Source organism: Sinocyclocheilus anshuiensis, unplaced genomic scaffold (genome assembly GCF_001515605.1).
Source record: "Sinocyclocheilus anshuiensis isolate Anshui unplaced genomic scaffold, SAMN03320099.WGS_v1.1 scaffold1530, whole genome shotgun sequence".
Taxonomy (NCBI): Eukaryota; Metazoa; Chordata; class Actinopteri; order Cypriniformes; family Cyprinidae; genus Sinocyclocheilus; species Sinocyclocheilus anshuiensis.
The window spans coordinates 827,985-852,576 of record NW_015542493.1 but is presented as its reverse complement, the minus strand read 5'-3'; the positions used below and the strand labels follow the sequence as shown (position 1 = coordinate 852,576).

General features: G+C 35.5%; 3 protein-coding genes across 4 annotated transcripts in view; 2 read left to right on the top strand and 1 right to left on the bottom strand.

The window, feature by feature from the left end:
* The window catches only part of LOC107694132 (vigilin-like), a 19,359-nt gene extending 18,108 nt beyond the window's left edge, over positions 1-1,251 (bottom strand). Inside the window, exon 1 of the mRNA XM_016493741.1 lies at positions 1,163-1,251. The gene's annotated coding sequence lies outside the window, so the exon portion shown is untranslated. The remainder of the gene's footprint in view (positions 1-1,162) is intronic.
* A 12,857-nt stretch (positions 1,252-14,108) lies between these two features.
* LOC107694103 (uncharacterized) lies at positions 14,109-15,734 on the top strand. The gene is made up of 5 exons (XM_016493696.1): positions 14,109-14,470; positions 14,630-14,773; positions 15,150-15,251; positions 15,338-15,596; positions 15,716-15,734. Exons 1-5 carry the CDS (start codon positions 14,116-14,118, stop codon positions 15,732-15,734), a joined length of 879 nt encoding a protein of 292 aa, XP_016349182.1. The 5' UTR covers positions 14,109-14,115.
* Positions 15,704-23,273, top strand: LOC107694106 (ephexin-1-like). Of its 2 annotated transcripts, XM_016493697.1 has the most exons (11): positions 15,704-15,948; positions 16,090-16,250; positions 17,604-17,756; positions 17,899-18,028; positions 18,127-18,201; positions 18,307-18,396; positions 18,510-18,661; positions 21,407-21,580; positions 21,722-21,795; positions 22,424-22,528; positions 22,633-23,273. In XM_016493697.1, the coding sequence occupies exons 1-11, from the start codon at positions 15,769-15,771 to the stop codon at positions 22,824-22,826; spliced, it is 1,488 nt and encodes a 495-aa protein (XP_016349183.1). In that variant the 5' UTR covers positions 15,704-15,768; the 3' UTR covers positions 22,827-23,273. The 2 variants fall into 2 exon arrangements, with proteins under 2 accessions (XP_016349183.1, XP_016349184.1); XM_016493698.1 differs by lacking the exon at positions 22,633-23,273 and having other exon boundaries at positions 22,410-22,518.
* The last annotated feature ends 1,319 nt before the right edge of the window (positions 23,274-24,592 follow it).

Below are 24,592 nucleotides of genomic sequence, written 5' to 3'. Positions count from 1 at the left end.
AAAAAAAAAAAAAAAAATGAGAATGTCTCCAATGATGCAAAACCACTTTAGGTTGCCAGAACTTAGTTACACGTGGCATGATTTATTTGCATTTCTTAAGACCTTGCATAATTCTTATTTAAATACATGCAAATGTGATTCATTAAATAAAATTCAATTGGGAATAGGAACTAAAGGACTGGTCCAGTCACCTACTTGTCAGTTTTCCTTACACAAGAGTTTCAAAATACTAAATCATCAACACGCTTGAAAAGATACATTCTCAAATAAATGTATATGGAGACTGTGAAACCTGCATAACTAAACAAATTGTTTCTTTAAGTGTTGAAATGGCACAGCGGCTCTCTGACTTGCTAACGTGGCCATTCCTGCGTATGTTAGTATCCGGCGGATTTACGTTACATTCGCTCTTAGAATGACAAAAAAAAACAGCTGGCGAAATAGTTTAACATAAACATAATAAATAAATGTTTTGTGTGTGTAAAAACGAGTTTCGTATGTAAAATGTTCACCCTGTTGTATACATGCGCGCTACATAAACTCATGACACGCCATGCTAACGGCTAACAGAGTAGGAAAGACGAATTTCTCGTTTAACACTTCATAATTTCACTATTATTCACATCTAAAAATGGATGGGCACATACTTAATCGAAACTAATAACGTGTGTTGTTGTGAAATATGACAGCTTTTTGTTGTTGTTGTTGTTGCTTTGCGGCGATGAAAAACTTGTCCTGGCTAGACACCAACTCCGGTAAACTTTGAGCTGCGCGTGCGCCATAGTGACACGTACACCAGCTAGCGCGAGCGCTAGCACGCACTGGATTAGGAAAACTTTACTCGTATTGATCCTTTATAAACCTAATGTCCCGAGAATGACAACGTCTCACACGTGTACACTGAAAACACGGCCTTTGCTGATGGACCAATGGGAATGTTTAGTCAAGATCAGCATTAAGTGATTGTCCACACAAAGTCCACGTAGGCATTAGAGCAAAGGGTTAAACAGTGGGGAGAAATTGACATGGAGTCGAGCCAGAACACATTTTCATGCCAAAACATTCAGAATGATGTGCGTGCATCAGAAGTCAAGAGGAAACAATGCAGACTTTCGGATGTATAATGCATATAGATTGATTTGCGGAATTAATTGTGACTTACTTGTGTTTGTGTTCCCGTCTGCCCTGTGTGGTGCAGAAGCTCGTAGTGAAACTCCACTGGCGAAAGGGAGGAGCAGCAGTCTGTGAGTTATATAGCTCAAGCCTCCTCCAATCACATTCCCTCACGTCACATTGCCCTTACACCACTGGCGAAAGGGAGGAGCAGCAGTCTGTGAGTTATATAGCTCAAGCCTCCTCACGTCACATTGCCCTTACGGATCATACATGTCTTTCTGAAAAGGAACGGCTGTAACATGTAGTAGTGGTGGGGATTTAGATTCATCTCAGTGAGAGTATTTTGAATCTTTTTACCAGAAATCGTTTGCATCTTTTCATCAGTTCGTTCTTTCCGCAGGTTGCATCAGCAGCAGCAGTAGGTGGCGATAAGTAAGTGCATTGTTAATAATGAATCAGTAAATGAATTATTCCTCAATAAACAACGAGGGTAGTCAAAATAACTCATACTGTATTAAAACCTTGATTAAAAGTACTGTATTAAAACATATGTGCAAATATACCAAAAGTGTTTATCTACTAAGTAACGTTAACTAAAATGGATTGGTATTTGGATTCATTTTTGTAACTCCAATCTTTTAAATTCACTGATTCATTCATGGGTCAAAGACGAGACGTCACCATTTTGGTGTCCGTGTCAAACTACATTTACAAAAGTCATTTTAAATGCATAAAAAAGCATCTTAAATGCAAGTAAATTGTCTACTTTCATATTTCAAATAAATTTTGTGACAACCCGAAAATGCAGTTTAACTGAGATCATTCAGTGTAACAGGAATAAGTAGTTATTCTGAAATCATATAAAAAAAAATGATAGTCACTCGGCAGTCTGTGATATTATTAAATGGCACCTGGAAGACCGTGTGGTGCTGCAGAAAAGTGAGTTTATTGCTCTTAAATACTTGATAATTTCACCTTTTCATGGTGTGGTAACATAGGTTACAAAAACACACGTCATTCAGTGAAATGCCAAAAAACACTTTTAATGTTAGATTTTTTGAAAAACAAGTAGATGTTGTGAATAACTGTGATTAATTTTACTGGTCAAGTTCACTGTTTGAAATAGGTGGCCATTTGATTGCCTGTAATATTAGCTGATGTAGAAGTTTCGATATTCAGGGTAATGGTTTTGTCATTCAGTGTAATGCAAATTCTCTGTTACACCACAATGTCATCCATTACACTGAATGACAGTATCACTGTATAAATAAAAATGTTAGCATCTTATTTATATTACAGATAAATGAGGAATGTTTAGCATTGACAAATATGTATTAAACTTAATAAATATTAATATTTGAATGCATTTTGGTATTGTTTAATTTGATTATTGATTAATTATAGACACCCATGAACCAAGGGAGTCACTAGGCACTGTAAAAAGCTAATAAACTAGGTGTGGACCCAGTAGCTTGGGTGGCACTCTTAAAGCCCGTTCACACCAAGAACAATAACTATAAAATAACTAAAACAGTAACTATGTTAGCCTCCACACTGATGAACAATAGCACTGTTCATTCTAAGCATGTGCTGCAGATTTGTTGTCTGCCACTTTAAATGCTTGAGCTCTTTAAAGTTAAATGAATTCTAATTGGCTGTCAATGCTTTTATCATTCATCAGCTGGAAAAAAAAATCCAACAATATACAATATCGTTTCTCTGTTCAGTTATCATTAGTTGTGCTGTGGAATATGCTATTCTTTTATACAGAAGGGTTTTTTTTTCCACTTTTATGATTGTTATTTTTATCTTTATCCTCACCGTACTTGGTGTGAACGTGCCTTAAGCCAGGAAAAGAGAAGAGTATTAAGGATTGTAATTGTTGGAATAATAGCTTGCCAATATTTCTGGGCAGAGAGTACCCCCTCGCTACAGTATGTCAGTAGTTCAAGAGAGATCACTGAGGGGATTCTCCACACAAATACTCATCCTGATCATGTCATTTATGCTTGCAAACAGAAAGTATTAATAAATGTGGCTGCAAGCAGGAATTTTTGAGGTCGAGCAAGTCAGAAACAAAGTGACAAGCTAAGCAAGCATGGCAGGGGAGCATCAGGAAAATGCTTATTATATTTCAACATCTGTTTCTGCAGTCATTTACTCAGGAATATTATTAAAGGGGTCATATGATGCGATTTCAAGTTTTCCTTTCTCTTTGGAGTGTTACAAGCTCTTGGTGCATAAAGAAGATCTGTAAAGTTGCAAAGACTAAAGTCTCAAATCCAAAGAGATATTCTTTATAAAAGTTAAGAGTCAACCACGCCTACCTAAAACGGCTCGTTCTAACACGCCCCCACATATCTACGTCACGATGTGGGAAGATTTGCATAACGCCGCCCAAATGTTCACGCAAAGAAAGAAGGCGTAACTTTTATTCTCGCTGTAGTATTGTTGTTGCTGCCGCCGCCATGTCGTGAAGGCGCTGTGTTTCGTTGTGAAAGCGAAACTACTTTGTTTGGCCTTCCAAAAGAGGACGATATCCGCTTCGTCATGCCTGGAGCTGATCCGTGCTGGTCACTGAGGTAATATAAAAATAATGTTCTTTTTAGCAGCATCATATGACCCCTTTAAAACTAATTTAATGACACAGATTAATACTAAAAATATTTCAGTTATGGGGACAATGGCAATGTTATCTCTATTTTTGGCAAATCGTCATTCAGAGTAACAAACCATGGTCATTCAGTGTAAGACATATATGTATGTAAAAATGAAACAATATACTTATTCTGACCTGTACTTATTAAAATACAAATAAGAATATATGATCATACTAAGTTTTATATAAAAACTTTGACCCTCATTCTTCTGGAGGTGACACCAGCAGTAGATGGCAATAAGTGAGTGTATTTTGTGTATTTTGAATGAGTTATTAAATTATTCAGTAATAAACACCACCAGTTATTTATTGTTCAAACACTAACCAAGGTCAAAACAACCCATACTGTCATTTACAGTAGTCAACATTTGAAGTGGATCAAAACCTTTTATCAAAGTTGTCTTAAAACCTAAAACCAAAATGCATTCTTGTCTTAGGACAACTTGAACTTTTTTGATCCACTTCAAATGTTGACTACTATATTAAGATGATCAAATTAAAATCTTAAAGGGGTAGTTCAGAAAAAATGAAAATTCTGTTACAAATCTATATGAGTTTCTTTCTTCTGCTGAACATAAAATATATTCTGAAGAACGTTGGTAACCAAACGGTTGCTGGTCCTCATTATTAATTAACTTTTTTTTTTACTTAAAAATATAAAATGTACTAGTGGGGGATTTTGAGTCATTTTAGTAAATCAAATCTTTCGAACTCAAACTGCTCATCAAAAGATGCATTCAGATTAATTCACTGGCCATGGTGTTCGTGATTCTCATAGCATGGTTAAACAAAAATGTGGCACAGCTTAAAAATAATGTAATGGAGGGGCATCGCTATGGTTTCTGGGGCCCTTGTAGTTTTTATTGCTTTGGGGCCCCCATGAATAGAGATTGGTGTCAATGTCCTTCTAGGTAGAGTTCACTGTGGCCCTCAGGGGAGATCTTTGATGTATACGCACACACAATCACACACACTTATGTAAAGCAAAAACACTGGTAACACAGAGGTAATCATCGGTAATGTTTAATTACCTAAAGCTATGTGTCACAATTCGCTACTGTGAGGAACACGGAGCGAGGAACGAGGAGACGTGGAGTAGACTTCAAACAAACAGACTTTAATTAACGTCAATGGAACTAGGAACACACGTAGCGGGGAAAGACAAACAATACCGGACGAAGAAACTAGGAACCAAACTCACATTAAATACACTTGACGAGACACACCTGGGAGCAATAAACAATCAAACACATGGGAAAACTAGGTCAGGGCAGGCACATGGAGTGGGAAAAACACACAGATAGAGTCCAGGGGCGAGAATCGTGACACTATGTAATATGGTCATAAATGATCAAATACTTTTCTTTCTTTACTTGTCTCATGGCCATAAACATTACATCCATCTGTTTAAAGGACAACAGTTTGTCTTGTAGCTAATTACATCACTTTGTATTTAAAATATTGATATCTTAACACAGTGCAATCATGATATCTCACAGTGATAAGATAAAAAAATAATTTTAAATCAGCATGTATTTGCTGCTTGTATAGTTTTTTTGAATGAAAACTTGAATCTATGTCAGTAGTTTGGTGTGATTGTCATTATTTTGGTCATATGTTTGTTCTGATAGACAGCAAGGAAAGACAAAGCTAAATGCTAACAAAGCAAAATACTAATGGCTTGTGAGACTAGCAAAATAATTGGATCACCCCATGGTGTTTATAATTTTCAGAAATGGCCTTTTTTAAATTCCTCCTTTGTAAATAATTTTACATAATTTTAGGGCCTATGGAGTTTCAATTTCAAATTTAGATTTTAATGATTTTTCTTTTCTTTTTTTTTTTTTTGCAGTTTTTAATGTGAAATCTGGGTCCTGAAACAAGACCACTGAATAGACAGTATTCAAATGGAAGCACACAGAGGTTGCAAAATCCTATAAAATAGTGTTTTCTCTAGGGATAATATGCTAAACATAGATCTATGACAATGTCGTAAGACACTAATAAGACCACCATGAGTCAATCAGAAATTGCATACAAACCTGTACTATTACGTTATGTAACTGTGTGGATCTAACAAAGTTATTGATTTTCATTGTTTTTCTTGAACAATTTAAGCACTGCTTGAGCACACGACATCCACTCTCGGCCCCATGTCATTATCCCAATCTCAGAAGAGTAGGTGACATGGTGACTGCAACCTATCATTTGCTCTTGTGAGGTTTTGTGCGAAATACTACTTTGAAATACTACACTTTCAATGTAGTTTAATTATGATTTGGAAAACTTCATACAGTAGAGACATAATGCTACCAAATCATACGTTTCATTACATTCATTCAATTGTTTTTCTTTAAGATACATGCAAAATAGGGATGATAGGGCTTTTTTTTCTCAGGATATATACTGTATGACTTATGGGAGTTATAAATTCTTCCCATGAAATTAGTTCTTTCAGTGACTTTTAGTTTTTAAGACCATTAATAAGTCGGCAAGAAAATTTATAACATAATTTTAATTTATTCAATTTATAATAATCATTTTAAAAGATAGAAAGGGTTTGATTCTCAAACCTGAGTGGTCAGTCCCTCTTGATTACTTCATTACTAGATGCTATTTTATTGGAGAGTATTGTGTTTTCGACCGTATGCTTTTCAAGTATTTGAGGTCCATATTTTTATTGCAGATTTAAAATGTCAATATTAACTAGTTGCAGTAGTGCAAAGTTACATCCACAAGATGGGGACAGATTCCTCTCATTCAACAGATGTTCAAAATACTGACTCTTTCAGTGCTTTCAACTACTGTGACTTTTTAGTCGGAAATGGAAGATGAAAACCTCTTTTCCCAGTGTACCAAAAGCCCAACATCTATCAAACAGTGCAAGATAATAATGCACAGACTAAAGCCCCGTTCACACCAAGAACGATAACGATAAAGATATAGTTCTAAAAATCGTTCTCAATATTAAAGAATAGCAGAGTCCACACCACAGCTATAACGATAAAGGCACAGAGAAACGATATCGTTGGAATCACTTTCAGAACGATTTTTTTTCCTGCTGATGAACGATAAAAAACATTGACATGCAATCAGAATCAATCCTGCTATAACGAGCTCGAGAATTTAAAGCGGCAGACGAGTGTGCTGAGAATAAACAGACGATATCGTTCGCTGGTGTGGACGCTAATATCGTTATCTTTATAGTTCTTATCGTCCTTGGTGTGAACGGGCCTTAAGACTGACCTTCCAACCAAAGACTTAACAACTTAATTCAAAAGAATAGCTATTTTTGATTACATCATGTGCTACTGTATATATTGTATTCACTTAATAATATAAATAACTGCAAATAACTTACAAATCAATCATATCCCACTACTGCAAAACTTTATGTATACCTAGTAGATATACAGAGTAAAAACAGAGTACACAGAGTAAAAACAGAATTCACAGTTAGATATGTAGGTAAATTAGTGTTAGTGTTAATTGTTAAATGAAAAGTTTAGGCCTTCATATACTGCTATGGGGCAATGCTAAGAAAATAATAAAGAAAATGATGTATGTATAACATGTACAGCGCCTATATAGAAAGTCTTCATACCCCTTCATTTTTTTCACATTTTGTTATGTTGCGTTATTAAGTTAAACTGCTTTAAATTACTTCTTTTTTTTTTGCACATAAATCTACACCCCACTCACCATAATGACAAAGCAAAATCCGGATTTATGACAAAAATGACATTGCACAAGTCTTCATACCCTTAACTCAAAACTTAGTTGAAGCACTTTAGCAACAATTACAGCCTCATGTCTTTTTGGGTATGATGCAACAAACTTTGCACATCTGCATTTGTTTTTTTTTTGCCATTCTTCTCTTTAGATCATCTCAAGCTCTGTCAGGTTGGCTGGGGACCCTCGGTGGACAGCCATTTATAGGTTTCTCCAAAGATGTCTGATTGGTTCCAAGTCCCAGCTCTGGCTGGGCCACTCGAGGATGTTCATAGAGTCGTCCCTAAGCCACTGCTGCATTGTCTTGGCTGTGTGCATAGGGTGTTTGTCATGTTGGAAGGTGAACTTTCAGCCCAGTCTGAGGTTCTGAGCGCTCTGAACCTGGTTTTCATTAAGGATATCTCTCTGTATTTAGCTGCATTCAGCTTTCCATCTTCTCTGATCACTTCCCCAGTCCCTGCCGTTGAAAAACACCCCCACTGCATGATGCTGCTGCCACCATGCTTCACCGTTGGGATGGTATTATGCAGGTGATAAGCGGTGCTTGGTTTCCCTCAGACATGAGTAAGGAATTGAGGTTCATCAGACCAGAGAATAATTTTTTTTCATAGTCTGAGAGTTATTTAGGTGTATTTTTGTAAATTCCAATCAGGGTTTCATGTATCTTTACTGAGGAGAAGCGTGAGTTTGGTCACTTTGCCATCAAGCCCAGATTGGTGGAGGGTCGCAGTGATGTTTGTCCTTCTGTAAGTTTCTCCCATCTCCATATGATCATGGACCTCAACCAGAATGACCATCAGTGTCTTGGTCACCAGTTTAACTTAATAACGCAACAACAAAATGTGAAAAAAATGAAAGGGTATGAAGAATTTCTATAGCCACTGTATTAACTTGATTTAATATTGTTTCATGCAACAATCAACACAGCTTGGGCAACTTTGGTCTGTTTACATATTGCAGTTTATATTGAAGTATAAATGTGAATGATTTCATGACTTTTGAGATGTTTGCACTAGTAGCATGAGTCATAAATAATTAATTTCAAATGCAATCTACAAAGACAGGCAAGAGTCAAACAATGGCAAACAGATATATCAAGGGTGAGACTGAAGAGTAATCCGTGAAACAGGCGTGGGTCAAACGACAGTAACCGTAATCCAGAGGACGAGGCAAATGGTAAATCCAATAGCAGGCGATAATCCAGGCATGGCATAAACAGAGTCCGAATGGTAAGACGAAAGGGGTATTCGCAATAAACAGGCAAGAATCAAAACACGAGTAAACAAGCAAGACAAGATTATGACTAGGAACTGAAAACTAGACAGGCTCCGTAGAGTAGCTATCGCTTGGAGAGAGATAAACGCATACAATATTCGGTGACTAGAGCAGGATCAGAGTGAGTGTTATATAGTGTGTGTTATTGGATGCAGGTGAGTGCGCAGTCAGTGCAGTGGAGCATGGGAGATGTAGTCCAGAGTGATGTGTGACAGTCTATGTGGAGTGGGTGTCAATATGGTGAGAGAGTGGCCTCTTGTGTTCATTGGATGAAAGTCCATGGACTGGATTCGTGACAGTATCAGTTGATAATTTGGAATATGTCAGTTTCATAAGAACATGTTGTGTTTTTCTGGAGAACACCATATGGAAGAGATGTGTAAAATATTGAAAACTAAACACCTTACCTCTATAACACCTATGTTTCTTATTAAACAACACAAGTACACCTAAATGATGCAAATAGTAACTGTTTTTAATAGGAGGAATGTATGAAATATAACTGAATGCCATTCCAACCCAGCCAAAATCTCCTTTCTTTTTGACTATATATTGTTCTGATATTGTGACTAGTTTTGTGTTATGATTTTTATAACAACATCTGTATTTTGTTTTAATAACCCAAGTATAATTTACACTAAGGATGCATTATGAGTGGATTCCAGACTTCTTACCTGATTACCTTTACACTGGCGTGTCGGGACGGGTCTTCTTTTTTCCCTCCCCTCTTTACATTTGAAGTCGAGACTGAATTCAACAGTTACAAGGGATAGAGTTGTGTGATGGAAACACATAGCATTCCCACTGTTAGGTAGAATCAGTTAGTGTTGGCTGAAGGTATCAATTTATTGAGTTCGCAAAGCATCAAGAGGTGGACAACATTTCAGAATTAAAAGCAGTGAATACAAACCGAGGTAAGTGGAAGTTTTTGTTTACTTAATATTAGTTTTAATAATTATTTTAATATAATATGGGAATATATGTTTATGTCTTATTATAATACAATAATACATCTACTATATGGCTATGTCTAATAGCAAGTGTATTTACAGAAACATTGATACAAAATTTAAATTATGAGGTTTAATAGATGAGAAACATTAGTATGAAAGTAATGGTTGTAAAATGTTTACATAAATACATACAGTATATACATAAGGGTTTTTGCTTGTATAAAGTCATTTTAAATGTTTACACCCAAACCATCACATATGTTTGTGTGGAATTATAGTGTCTGGCCCTTCATTCTCAAATGCACATATCCAAGATGCATCTTTCTTATCTTCTATCTGTTGTGTCTTGAAGCTTTTGAAAAAGAGATTTGACAAGGATTTCTATGGGTATTGGGTACACTGACTGCATTGTTTTCTCACGATCATTTCATTGCAGGGGAAAATGGACTATAAGGTCAGCCACTTGTTATATTCAGTTGTTCCGAGATTAATAACTAATTACTAGATGACTATTTACTGATATACTGTTATGTAAATACATCAAACTACTGAAGTACTAAAATTTGTTTTGTACGTTTTTAACACACTGACAAGCACCAAAAACACAGGTGGTAATGAGAAAGCCGCATGTGGAATAAAGTTTATCAAAAGTAACTTTTCTACAAACTGAGGTAAATTCTATATAGAAGGTGCACACATGCACACAAGGTGTAGTCATGCACAGAAATAGAAAATAAAAGTTATAAAATGTAAATTATATGATGACTTGTTCTTCACTTCTTTACAAAAGCTGTAAAGTATTTTACTGTACAAATGCCTATATGAAATGTCCTGTTAGATTTATTACAGTTTTTCACTGTATATAGTGAGGAAAGTTTGCTATTAACCATTTAACATGTTTTTAAAATTCATTGAAAAGTTAATTTGAAAAAATCTTTTTAAAACTAATTAATACAATCATTTTTTTATTACAGTGCATGTTTACTTTAATAAAAAAAAAAAAACATAAAAAATGTTCAGTTCTTAATTGGGGCAGTGGCTGAACTTTACCTACAAGCTCCTCTTGCCCTTCACTGTAAAAAATGACCGTGAATTTAACGGTAAAAGACTGTAAAAATGCTACAGTAAAAACCTGTTAAATGGTTAACGGTAAATTCCCCTACTATATACGGTGAAAAACTGTATTGGACATTACATGTATTGGACATTAATTTTACGGTAGTATACCGTTTTTGGAAGTGAAAAAAAAACATAATTTACAGTGAATAACCGTAAATTGACATTCCCAGAATTCCCTGCGTTACATTTCAAATTTGTTGTTTTTATGTTGAAATAACTGTTTTTTCTTATCAGTTTTGTATATTAGGGTTGTGTGTGTTGCTACCGTATTTTTTACAGTAAAATTCCGGCAACCAGAGCTGCCGGTTTTTTACCGTACATTTTACAGATTTTTTTTTACAGTGTACCCATATAAAAACAATTACTTCATTACTGGGCATGTTGGTTTTCCCTACTTTTTCAATCATTGTGACATTTATGAAAAGTGGGAAATTTCCACATTCCATTATAAAGGTGACTTAGTTAGCAGAAAGCCAAGGAAACATTATCTGCTCGACTCAATTTAGTAGGAATGTCTTAGATGATACAGTATAGCTGAGTTGACAGCAAGCAGAGACATGTGTGACCGGATCTCCTGAGATGGGAAAAGTGGGAAATCCCAACAACAGCTCTTTTCACTACCAGCTGTGCCCACAAAAAGGAAATTAGGGCTTGTGTGTGTGTGTGTGTGTGTGTGTGTGTGTGTGTGGTAGGTTGTAGGTAAAATGTTCCCACTTGTCAGCCATTAAGTACTTAAAGAAAACATATTATCAGTGCACAAAATGTTTCAGTATATGAGAATCTGTAGTTATGTATTAGCACATATTTTAACTCTCAGTGTACAGACACATCAAGTGTCAACAAATTACTTTTCTTTTTTCTTAAATGAGATCATTCAAAGTCCATCTGGGCCAATATGCTGAATCATCACTTTTCAGAGAGCACAAACAAAAAGGCAAGTTTGTCTGAGCTCTTATGTGCAGTCAGATCAGATCACTCTCTCTCTCTCTGTCTGGACCTTTACACATGGGATAGTCCACCCAAAACATCATGTTGTTCCAAACCTGTATGAATTTCTTTCCTCTGCAGAAAACAAAAAGAAGATATTTTGAAGAATGTTGGGTAACAAAACCGTTTTAGTTCCTATCGACTTCAATTGTGGGTTTTTTTTATTTTATTTTATCCATACATTGAAAGTCAATGGGAACCAAAACAGAAGAAAGTCAGACATGTTTGAAATGACATGATCGGGTAGTGGAATACAGTTACCTTCTCTTGAGAAGCAGAAGTATACTTTGGCATACTTATAAAAAAAAAACTTCTTATGGAAATAATATACTTAAAAACATACTTGTGCAAACTGAATGTGCAGAAACTTAATTGCATGCTATTTGCAATTAAATTAAAATGCATTATAGTGTAAATTTATATCACATCTTTATATGTAATTGCACAATTACTTCTAAAATCAAAAGATCTTTAATTTCCATTACTTAAATAGACAAATTTGGTCACACTTTTTTTTAAGGTCCAATTCTCGCCATTAACAAACCATTAACCATGACATTTGCCTCAGTGAACTCCTAATTTGCTGCTTATTAATGGTTAGTAAGGTAGTTGTTAAGTTTAGGTATTGGGTAATAAACAGCCAATATGTTAATAATAGGCATGCTAATAAGCAATTGATAGTAAGGATTGGTCCCTATAACAAAGTGTAGCCACAAATTTTTATAATCATCTGACAAAATTTACACTGACAAGTAATAAGTAGCATTGTGCTCCCATCTGCTCTTCCTTACAGGCGACCGAAGGCCATGCCAGGGCCAGATGGATACAGAGAACTATATCCATGCCAAAACTTTCCTGCGTCTAAAACTTACTGTCCCCCTAAACCTCCGCTTAAGGGTGAGAAATGGCACAGAGCGACAGACTTTATTTTGAGGAGAGATGTCCAAGAGAAGGACCACCAACGCCAGGCCACCCAGCACTCCACAGCGGCACAAAACCCACGCCAAGTAATTGCCACTCATGGTCTGGTCGCTCCCCCAAAGATAAAACCAATCCCAAAACCTCATCTTCTGAAGACGCAGATTCATGTTAAGCAATCACAGCCTGTCCATAATATCATTATGAATTATGTCTGTGTGTGTGTGTGTGTGTGTGTGTGTGTGTGTGTGGTAGGTTGTAGGTAAAATGTTCCCACTTGTCAGCCATTAAGTACTTAAAGAAAACATATTATCAGTGCACAAAATGTTTCAGTATATGAGAATCTGTAGTTATGTATTAGCACATATTTTAACTCTCAGTGTACAGACACATCAAGTGTCAACAAATTACTTTTCTTTTTTCTTAAATGAGATCATTCAAAGTCCATCTGGGCCAATATGCTGAATCATCACTTTTCAGAGAGCACAAACAAAAAGGCAAGTTTGTCTGAGCTCTTATGTGCAGTCAGATCAGATCACTCTCTCTCTCTCTGTCTGGACCTTTACACATGGGATAGTCCACCCAAAACATCATGTTGTTCCAAACCTGTATGAATTTCTTTCCTCTGCAGAAAACAAAAAGAAGATATTTTGAAGAATGTTGGGTAACAAAACCGTTTTAGTTCCTATCGACTTCAATTGTGGGTTTTTTTTATTTTATTTTATCCATACATTGAAAGTCAATGGGAACCAAAACAGAAGAAAGTCAGACATGTTTGAAATGACATGATCGGGTAGTGGAATACAGTTACCTTCTCTTGAGAAGCAGAAGTATACTTTGGCATACTTATAAAAAAAAAACTTCTTATGGAAATAATATACTTAAAAACATACTTGTGCAAACTGAATGTGCAGAAACTTAATTGCATGCTATTTGCAATTAAATTAAAATGCATTATAGTGTAAATTTATATCACATCTTTATATGTAATTGCACAATTACTTCTAAAATCAAAAGATCTTTAATTTCCATTACTTAAATAGACAAATTTGGTCACACTTTTTTTTAAGGTCCAATTCTCGCCATTAACAAACCATTAACCATGACATTTGCCTCAGTGAACTCCTAATTTGCTGCTTATTAATGGTTAGTAAGGTAGTTGTTAAGTTTAGGTATTGGGTAATAAACAGCCAATATGTTAATAATAGGCATGCTAATAAGCAATTGATAGTAAGGATTGGTCCCTATAACAAAGTGTAGCCACAAATTTTTATAATCATCTGACAAAATTTACACTGACAAGTAATAAGTAGCATTGTGCTCCCATCTGCTCTTCCTTACAGGCGACCGAAGGCCATGCCAGGGCCAGATGGATACAGAGAACTATATCCATGCCAAAACTTTCCTGCGTCTAAAACTTACTGTCCCCCTAAACCTCCGCTTAAGGGTGAGAAATGGCACAGAGCGACAGACTTTATTTTGAGGAGAGATGTCCAAGAGAAGGACCACCAACGCCAGGCCACCCAGCACTCCACAGCGGCACAAAACCCACGCCAAGTAATTGCCACTCATGGTCTGGTCGCTCCCCCAAAGATAAAACCAATCCCAAAACCTCATCTTCTGAAGACGCAGATTCATGTTAAGCAATCACAGCCTGTCCATAATATCATTATGAATTATGTCACACCTACATCAGACCAAGCTTGTTCAGGTACACCACACAGAATAAGTAATTCCAATTTATAAACATAAACTCCTAGACGATGACTGAGCAAAACCAGTCCTGCATGGACAACATCCTACTGTCATGACAGCAGATGTGAGTAAATCTGTGAACCACTGGCAAACATTCACCAAACTGTTTCCACAGATGGAAAGAATAATGACACTCATTTGGAAAACTGGCACAGTCATCCAAAAACTACCTCACATAAATCAAAACGAGTCCCTCCGAGCATACCTGTACCTGCCAGACCTCTTCCCAAAGAGCCAGAGCAAATGATCTCCATGATGGGTGAGTGTTCATTTGCCATAATGATTTGAATTGATTTCTCATTGCTTTGTGACTTACAGGAATCTCTCGAGCCAAAAATACACCAACTATCATATAGTCCATTTTTACCCTTCATGTTTTGGGTCTAACACCCCAAGGCCCTTTGTACCACCTAAAACGTTTTGGAGAAACGTGTCTACTAAATGCATAAATGTAAGAGTTGGCAGAACAGCTTAATTTTTTAATTATTGTTACATATAAATCACTAGGGTATTTGGGGCTCCAAACATAAGATGTGTATAAAGCACTTTCAAGCACTTTTCAACTTATTGTTTGAGAACCAATGTGTCAGCAGTCTGAATGGAGGATCTTGTGTTATCCATTTTTCTTGGCAAAGCACCAAAGAATGATATTGATGAGGGAGTTTATATGGATGTAGACACAACACCAGTCCAGTCTGAATGCTCCAGCTCACCAGTGCTGCCCCACAGACAATCAGGTACTCTAATGCCACCATCATTATCACTGTGTAGTAGTATTTCATTGTTAAATCTTACCTTGCAATGATTCTCTTGTTCTCTCCAGCTTCTGAGGTTTGTCCCAAAGGCAAACCCCTTCCACATCCATCTCTGTCAAAACCAATTCCTGCTTTCAGGGTCCACAATAAAACCAAAATTGAGCACAATGATGTTGGATTGCTCAGCGACCTTGTCAGGGAAAGTTTGGTTTCTGAGCTACACAAAACATTCTTAGGAGCAATTAAAGAGAGAGATTGTAGCACCAAAAAGCCCAAAGTATTTAAGGCTAAAGGAGATCATGCTGCGGAAATGTTTAGTAACTCTCAGTTAGAAATGTGTCCAGTGTGCTTTCACACCAAAAGACTGACCGATGGAGAAATCTCAGGTGTTTCCAATGGAGAGAGCCCAGAGGACGTTCCTTCTGTGATAAAATACCAAGAAACAGATGGGGAGAATCTCTCTAAGAACGTACTTGAAACTTCTCAAAGGACTCCAACAATGCTGCCTCTTCCTGGTTTGGTGGACAAACTGATCAAAAGCCCTTCTAAGAGAGGCTGCAACTGCATGTGTGCTGATACTAAGACAAAGTTAATGGAGAACTTGTGGCAAGCCCGAAACATTGTAAGAGACAGTGGAATACTACATCGGCTCAGTAAGGAACAGCTAAAGCTTCAAGAGGTACCCTAAAGTGTATAAAAATTGGTAATACCTGTTTTTCATGACGTCTACTTTATATTTATGTTCTCTGATGTTCTCCACACTTTCTCCCAAAATTCTTTGCCTTTGCCTGTCATTCACATCCCTTCAACCCTTTACCAGCATCTGTATGAGGTTGTTACAACTGAGCAGTCCTATCTTCAGAGCTTGACGGTGGCTGTGGAGCATTTTCAAGAATCTTCAGTGCTGAAAGACGCTTTGGCACCAAGAGACAGAAAGTCATTGTTTTCTAGCATTGCAAAGATCAAAGAGATCAGTCAAAGGTACGAACCAGACATTGTGTATTCAATATAAAGTCTGTTTAGCAAGACTGCAGAATAAATGTCTGAGGAGAAAACATTTAGATCTGATTGCTTCCTGTGTTCATTGTCATGTTCAGAAGATTATAATGTTGGGCCTGTATATAATGATATTACTTCTTATGTGCACTACCATTCAAACAAAGTTTGGGTTCATTTTGTAATAATTTTATAATGTGATGAATTGATCAACATTGAGAGCAAAGACTTTCTTACAACAAAGTTATATTTCAAATAAATGCTTCAAAAAGCCATCCTAAAAATGCAGCATCATTTCCACAAACATATTAAGTAGCACAATGGTTTTTGACATTGATAATAATAGGAAATGTTTCTTGAACCTCAAATCAACATATTGGAATTACTTCTGAAGGATCATGTGACATGGAAAACTGCATTAATGGCTGCTGAATATTCAGTTTGGCCATCACAGGAATAACATTATAAACAGTTATTTTAAATTGTAATAATATTTCACATTATTACTATTTTTACTGAACACTTTCTGGTTAACTTTTCTGTTGAAACATTTTCATATATCAGTTTGATGAACTTATGTGAACTTAAAGTTAAGTGACTTCATACATCCATGAAAAATCACCATTAAATAAAAAATAATTGTAAAAGTGACTCCGAAAAGTTAGTTGTGGAAATTGTTTTAGTATCATTCATTTGCATATGCCACGTTTTAAGCTATATGTTGTATAATGCTTTTAATTGTGACTTAAAGGCACAATATGTACGATTTTTTTATTAAAATATCCAAAAACCACTAGAGCAGTGTTATATATTTTGCTGACTTGTGTACTTACATTATCCCAAATGTTTCGAAGAATGTTTAAATCCAGAGAAATAAGCAATTTTAATTAGTGACACGGACCGTTGTCCATAGTGTCATTGTGTCGCCTGCCAATGACGTCATACACCCTCGATTTCTGGTTTTGTTTTGTAGAAAACATGGAAACACCAAAGACGCTTTAATATGTTGTGCGTTTTAATAGACCGATGACGACCGCACAGAGTAGCATTATAACATAACTTTCAAATGTATCTAGTATGATAAAACAGCGCTGCTTTACCCCACATACGCACCACCGGAAGGAGCGGAAGCAGTCGACTGTGGCATAATAAAAGCTCCGCTGCGGAGCTTCAGCGGCCTCGTTTCGCTTTGACGGCTTTCAGCCTCACCCTGCTTCATTCTATACGCCTTTGTCTCTTTGTTTATTTTGAATACGCGCCCTCTAGCGGCGAAAATTACATATTGTGCCTTTAAGTGTCCAAATACTTACCTATATCTTATGTAAACTCTTTTCTTAGCTTCATGGATGCGATGCTGTTGGAGATGGCCTCAAGTGTGTTCTGCGACATAATCTGTGATGTTGTACACCAATATGCTCTTGGACCCTTTGATGCTTATATAAATTACATCCGTAATATGCCCTATCAGGAGCAGACATTACACAACCTTGGGTAAAATAATAGTTCTTGATGTTTATTTATCATGTATATTAGGAATGCAAATTGGTTGGACTGTATTCTACAGATGTTTATGAATAAAGTGTCTGTTGTTGAAAATCTAATATATTTATAATCTATGTTGTACTGTGATCAGAAAAGAGAGTCCTCAGATTGTGGAGATCTTGCATAAACTACAGGAAGACCCTCGATGCAACCGCCTTCCCCTCAAATCTTTCCTTTCACTGCCATTTCAGAGAATCACACGGCTTAAAATCCTAATGGAGGTGAGTGATGAGAAGCACTAGCATAATTAGCATGAGAATGTTTAATTGTTTTTAAATGTTACATCACTGAATATGTCAAACATTTCGATGCAATGCAGAATATCCAGAAGAAGGCCGTTCCAGGGTCAGACTGTGAGGCCTCAGCATTGAGAGCTCTGACGGAGATCTCCAGGGTATGAATGCCAAGCTGGCTGCTAAACATTTTCTCAATGACTGCTATTGTATAAAAATCAGTTTGCTGCATTATGTTGTATGCTTTGTGCTGTCTTCACCTACAGCTTCTAGAAGCTTGCAACTGGCAGGTGGGGAGAATGAAACAGATGGAAGAAATAGTGCAGATTGCTAACAAGATTGAGTTTGCATGCAAGGTACTGTAGCTGCAGGTGGTCGCTGGGAACCTGTTTACATATACATTTTGTAATGTGAAATTTACTCTTTTCATCGATGTCTGTCTGTTTTTGGATCTTTCTGTCTCTCTCAGGCCCTGGCTCTTGTGTCCTCCTCCCGCTGGCTTGTGAAGCAGGGAGATCTGGTGCAAATCTTGTTGAAGGAAAACATGTTTGGCCAGAGAAAACAGTGTCCTGTACTTCTGTTCCTCTTTAATGATCTGCTGCTGGTGGCCACCAGGAAAGGGTAGGAGAGCCAAATCAATTAGTTTATCAAATGAGCTGATTTAAATGTTTACTTATTTTCATTAGGTTTTAGTTTCTAGGAAGATGGATTGTTCCTTAGATATCTTCTATCTAATGGATGTCTCCGTTATTTAATGTGACAGATGCAACTCTTTATCTATCTGGTTTGCACTGATATTAAAATGTGTCTGAATATCGATAATTATATTATGGCCAATAACAAACAAATGGACAATATTTAAATTCTGAGCTGTTTTATCCAAATAAATGAATAAAATCATTTATTTGAATAAAAATAGTTTTAAATGCCACAAATTGATTTAAACGTCAAACAACATCATTGCACAGTACGAAAATATTTATTTTGAGATTTGCTAAAGATGAATGTTTTTTAAAGAGTGATTTTAATGAGCATTAGATGAAAGAAAAGGTAATCTAAATGTTAAAATAGAGGATATGAGTGTGCATGATAAATATATTCACAGATACCAATAAATAAAGAAACCTCTAAAACTGGCCAATAACTGATATGGTATTGATATACTGTGTACAAGTATTGCTAAGTTTTATTTTATAGATAGCCTTTATGGATAAATAGATTGTCAATGATTGTCAATCTAAGATTGACATACACTATACCATTTATTTTTTACCAAATTTTTTATGTTTTTGAAAGAAGTCTCTTAAATCTCTAAATTGATGAAAAATACAGTAAAAACTGTAATATTGTGAAATAAAATTACAAATAAAATAACTGTCTTGTTTTAATATTTAAAATATAATGTATTACTGTGATGAATTTTCAGCAGTCATGTTTTCAGCGTCACATGATCCTTTAGAAATCATTCTAATATGCTGCTTTGGTGCTCAAGAAACATTTCTTATTATCATCAATGTTGAAAACATTTGTCCTGCTTTTTTGGAAACTCTGATCATTTCTTAAGGATTCTGTGATGAATAGAAAGTTCAGAAGAACAGCATTTATTTGAAACTAAAATCACTGTAACGTTATTAATGTTTTACTGTCACTTTTGATTCATTTAATTGCTGAATAAAAGTATTAATTTCTTTTAAAAAATCTTACTGACCCAAACTTTTAAACACTATAGCTGCAGCAGATGGTCATTTGTGACCCTGGACCACAAAACCAGTCATAAGTAGCAGTGTATGGGTCAAAATTATCCATTTTTCTTTTAAATCATTAGGATATTAACCCGTTTAATCCCAAACTTTTCCCAGTCATGAAAATATCCAAATGATGTGTCATTAGTAACCCTTTGAAATAATCAATAATTATTTTTTTGACATTTTTATTGAAACCTTTTTTGTGAAAAATTGTGTTTTATGGTGACCGGTGGGATAATGTGTGTACTGAATTAACATATTTCTGCAGTCATAAAAATTGTTATATATCTCAGCCCAGCTATTTTAAACTGTTTGATCACATTCTAGGGTTATTATTATTATGCATAAAAAACCCTTATACAACATTGATAGGAACACTGAGATAAAAGACAAAAAAATACAACCTTCAACGTTTTTCAAAATTGTTACTTTTTGTAAAATATATCATCAGATGTTTATATTAGTGCTACCAGTATTACAACATCAATATTGTAACTTATTTGTAACATTTGACCTTTTAATTTAGTGCAATATTTTGTCATTGCAACATTATAGTGTAATTTTCACTAACAACTGCAATTGGATTTATATTGTACACTCTTAAAAATAAAGGTGCTTCATGATGCCATAGAAGAACCTTTTTTGTCTAAATGGTTCCATAAAGAACCTTTAACATCTGAAGAACCTTTCTGTTTCACAAAAGTCTGTTTCTTTGTGGCAAAAGAAGGGTCTTCAGATTACAAAAAGGTAAGAAAGAGATGGTTCTTTAAAGAACCTTTGACTGAATCTATGGCATCGCTGTGAAGAAGCTTTTAAGCACCTTTATTTTTAAGAGTGTTCACTGTTATCCCACCGGTCACTTTTGTGACCATCAAGATGTTTACTCATTCTATGACCACATTCAACAAAAATGAATATATGTGAATTCATCTATTAATAGAAACCTTAAAGATAGCGTGTACCAAAAATCTTTGTCATATCTTTAAGTTAACACTTTACTAGCCTTTCGTTTTGGAGCTTTGATGCAGTTATCATCTTCTCAAGGTGCAAACAGGAAATAAACTGCTCTGGTCATGTGACAATTTGCACTAATCATGTGAAACTGCACATATTTGATTGAGACCCTTTATTTTTTTCCATATTTGCAGGAAGTGCACTAAAACATCAGTCAGTAAGGATTTTAGAGTTTTATAAATGAAAACCTTTTTTATGGTCACTATTGTGACTGGTGGAATTAAAGATCATGTTCCATGAAGATATTTTGTAAATTTCCTATACCGTAAATATATTAAAACGTAATTTTTGATTAGTAATATCATATGCATTGCTAAGGACTTAATTTGAGCAACTTTAAAGGCATTTTTCCCCCCAATATTTTGGACACGCAGATTCCAGATATTCAAATAGTTCAAATAATCAAATATTCAAATAATCTCGGACAAATATTGTCCTATCCTAACAAACCATACATCGGTAGAAAGCTTATTTATTCAGCTTTCAGATGATATATAAACTTAAATGTACTTAAATTTACCCTTAAGACTGGCTTTCTTGGTCCAGGGTCACATTTTTGTCTGTATACCTACCCATCCTAAGGTGTTAATGTCTTTTATGAATGCAGGTTGGATCGTTTTGTAGTTCATGACTACGTGCACCGCTCTCTGATAGAAGTGACCAAGGGCAAAGATCTGGAGGAGGAGCTGGAGGGATGTGAGCTGGACCGGATATTTAGGCTCGTCCTTTTGCATAATCACCGGAGCGCCACCTCTCAACTCCTACTGCAAACAAATTCAGAGTTAGTATCCAATGCAAAGAACCATCAAACTGTCAGACACAACATGGTCTTTATGGCAAGATCAAAGCAAATCATTACAAAACATACACAACTCTATGTAGTTTCCCTCAATAAACACGTGTCTTCTTCTTGTTTTCTTAGAGCTGAGAAGGACTCGTGGATGCAGCTCCTGGGTGGACAGCGAGATGGACAGGATACCGTGTATGAAGAGTGGGGTGAGAATGAATCACTAAATGCAATACTTGTTTTTATGTGTGTTTGTTTGTGTCAGTTCAACAGAAGCCAAAAAAAATATTATAATACATATATCATAATGACACCATCTTTGTTTTTTTGACTAATTTCTTTAATTGAACAATGGAAAATATTTCATTTTTATCCTTCATCCTTCATTATTATATAATATTATAATAATAATACTTTTCTTTGTATTATTATATATTACATACATGCCTAACACTGATTTGGGGTCAGTTAGGTTACATCTAAATATCACATAACAGAACACATATTTATATGAATATATGTCTGATCTTGTGTTTTGCTTATAAGTGTTATTCAATGACAGTATGTACAAAATTTTTTAACTTTGGCAGTTCTATAAATAATATGTAATATTATACGGTACAATAAACAATAGCTTGTGCAGCTACACATTGTCCACTAGGGGGCAAAAGTGTCAATGGCTTCAAGATTGTGTTTCCAAAAATGGGAAACATCTGTTCTTAACCAGAGCAAACACTTAACTGCAGTGTAGATGCTCTTTAGAATTATAATACATTTGTGAATAAATACAAAAATAAACAATGTACAAATTTGAATCAAATAGGCACTGTGTCTAAGACTGTCCTCAGGTGCGATGTATAGAGGTGTACAGTGGACAACAACAAGGGGAGCTTAGTCTACAGCTGGGAGATATGATCAACGTCATGCAGAAGACTTCAGAGGGTACTGTTGCAACACAACCCTGCCATTCCGAATTCAATAAGTCTAAAATCAATGAACGTTTTTTGAATTGGCATGCTAATTCTCTCATTTCTGGTCTTTTGTAGGGTTTCTGGAAGGCCGCAGGGTACAGGACGGACAGCGGGGCTGGTTCTCCGCTGCATGTGTTGTAGAGATCACCAATGAACATGTGCAGAGACGTCATCTTCGTCAGCGGTATCATGTCCTACAGACAGCCACACGCCTGCTGAAACAACGCAGTGGGGTCCTTGAACTTCCAACCACAAAATGCTTTAAATAAGAGATTGTCTACATTGCAATTTGCATTTTTTCACTTACTGACTTAAAATAAATGAGTAAATAATTATATGTACAATCTATGTATAATTTAACTGAACTACTGCCAGTTGGTCAGTTGGTCTTTTGGTCTTGGTTTATATATATTTTATGTGTCTGGTTTTACAGAACAACTTCAAACATCTCTGCATGGGATTTAAGAAACACTGAAACTACTTTCTATGGTTTGCAACAAATAATGTGGTCAGTATTTATTCTTGCTCCAGCTTGCAAATGTGGACTTTTTTTTTTATTTATTTTATTTTTTAGGTAGCCTAATGTACTGTGCATGTCATGCTTATTCCCTTCTGTTATTTTTCATTCTGTTTAAATACATTTTGTAATATAATCCATATCCCTCTATTCCATTTTTGTCAGTTTTTGGTCATTTGACACCTCAACTTTCCACACTTATTTGCTTATATGTTCACTGTTTTGAATGTCACCTTACATGTGAAGCTTGAAACTTCCCTTATTTTGCATGTGAACAAACAATATTTCATTATTTGGTTTTCCTGTAATTTTACATTTCCTGGAAATATGATATAGATACAACTAGAGTTTTTTTTTTTTTTTTTTGTTCCTATAACTAGCAACAGCTCTGTAACTAGACAGTATTTTAGGCAGCACTTCAACACAAAACAATAGTTTGACTTTTGTTTTTTATTTGTTAAATACTATTTAATGTACATTTATTATTATATTATATTATATTATATCCTCCTGAGAACCAGAAATAAAAAGCTTTGTGAATTTAGTATTTTTTCATGTCATTACATTGGTTAGAGCAGTGATGGGCAAACTTGGCCCTTCCAGGCCACTTTCCTGCAGAGATTTGATCCAACACTGATAAAACTCACCTGCCTAGCCTTCTAGTAGTCTTGATGACAATGATGAGCTGGTTCGGGTGTGTTTGATTATGGCCTAACTTTGTTTAAGGATGGTTCTCAACTATGTTATAAAATATTATAACAAAATGATTTGATATACCATTTTGCTTTATGCAATATGTTTAAACATTCCATAAACTGGTTTTCCCATTAAGCACAATGTTATCTATACACTGTGTCTAATTTGCATATTAAAGTGCTGTTGGGACAGCATGTTGAAAAAAGAAGTGTAATAATGGGAGTAGTAATTGGCCAGATTTTCATAATAATATCTAATATTTCATAAGAATATTGATATATCATTTGTTTTCCTATTCAATTCTTTTGTCTCCCAAAATGTATAATAAACATGCTTTTAGTCCTGGTGTCCTCTACAGTGGACATGTATGAAATGATGTCCTGTTTCATAACAGGAAGTCATATTTTGATTTGAAACCCCATAACATTTTCCTGAGATGTTGATTTATGACAAACAATTTGAAAATTAATCAGATTTAAATTATAATTACAAAATAGTATCATATTTCCATAAGGATGTACAATTTTATCACTAAATTAATGTCAGCCATTTTTAAAAACCAAGGAGAGGGAGTGGCCATGGTGAAACATCCAATCATTTGGTATCTCTGGAAAGCCCTGAATGTGCTCTGTACAGGACATCCAGACTTAAAACTGTGACATGTGAGGTCTCAGAGAAATTCACTAAAATATAATGTCCACTACAGAGGCAAAAACTCCATAGCTGGGTCTCAGGAGGATATATATATTATCAAACTGCATGGCATTTCGAAACCAATCAAATTAATCCACAGGTATACATTTCAGCCGATAGCTGCTGACC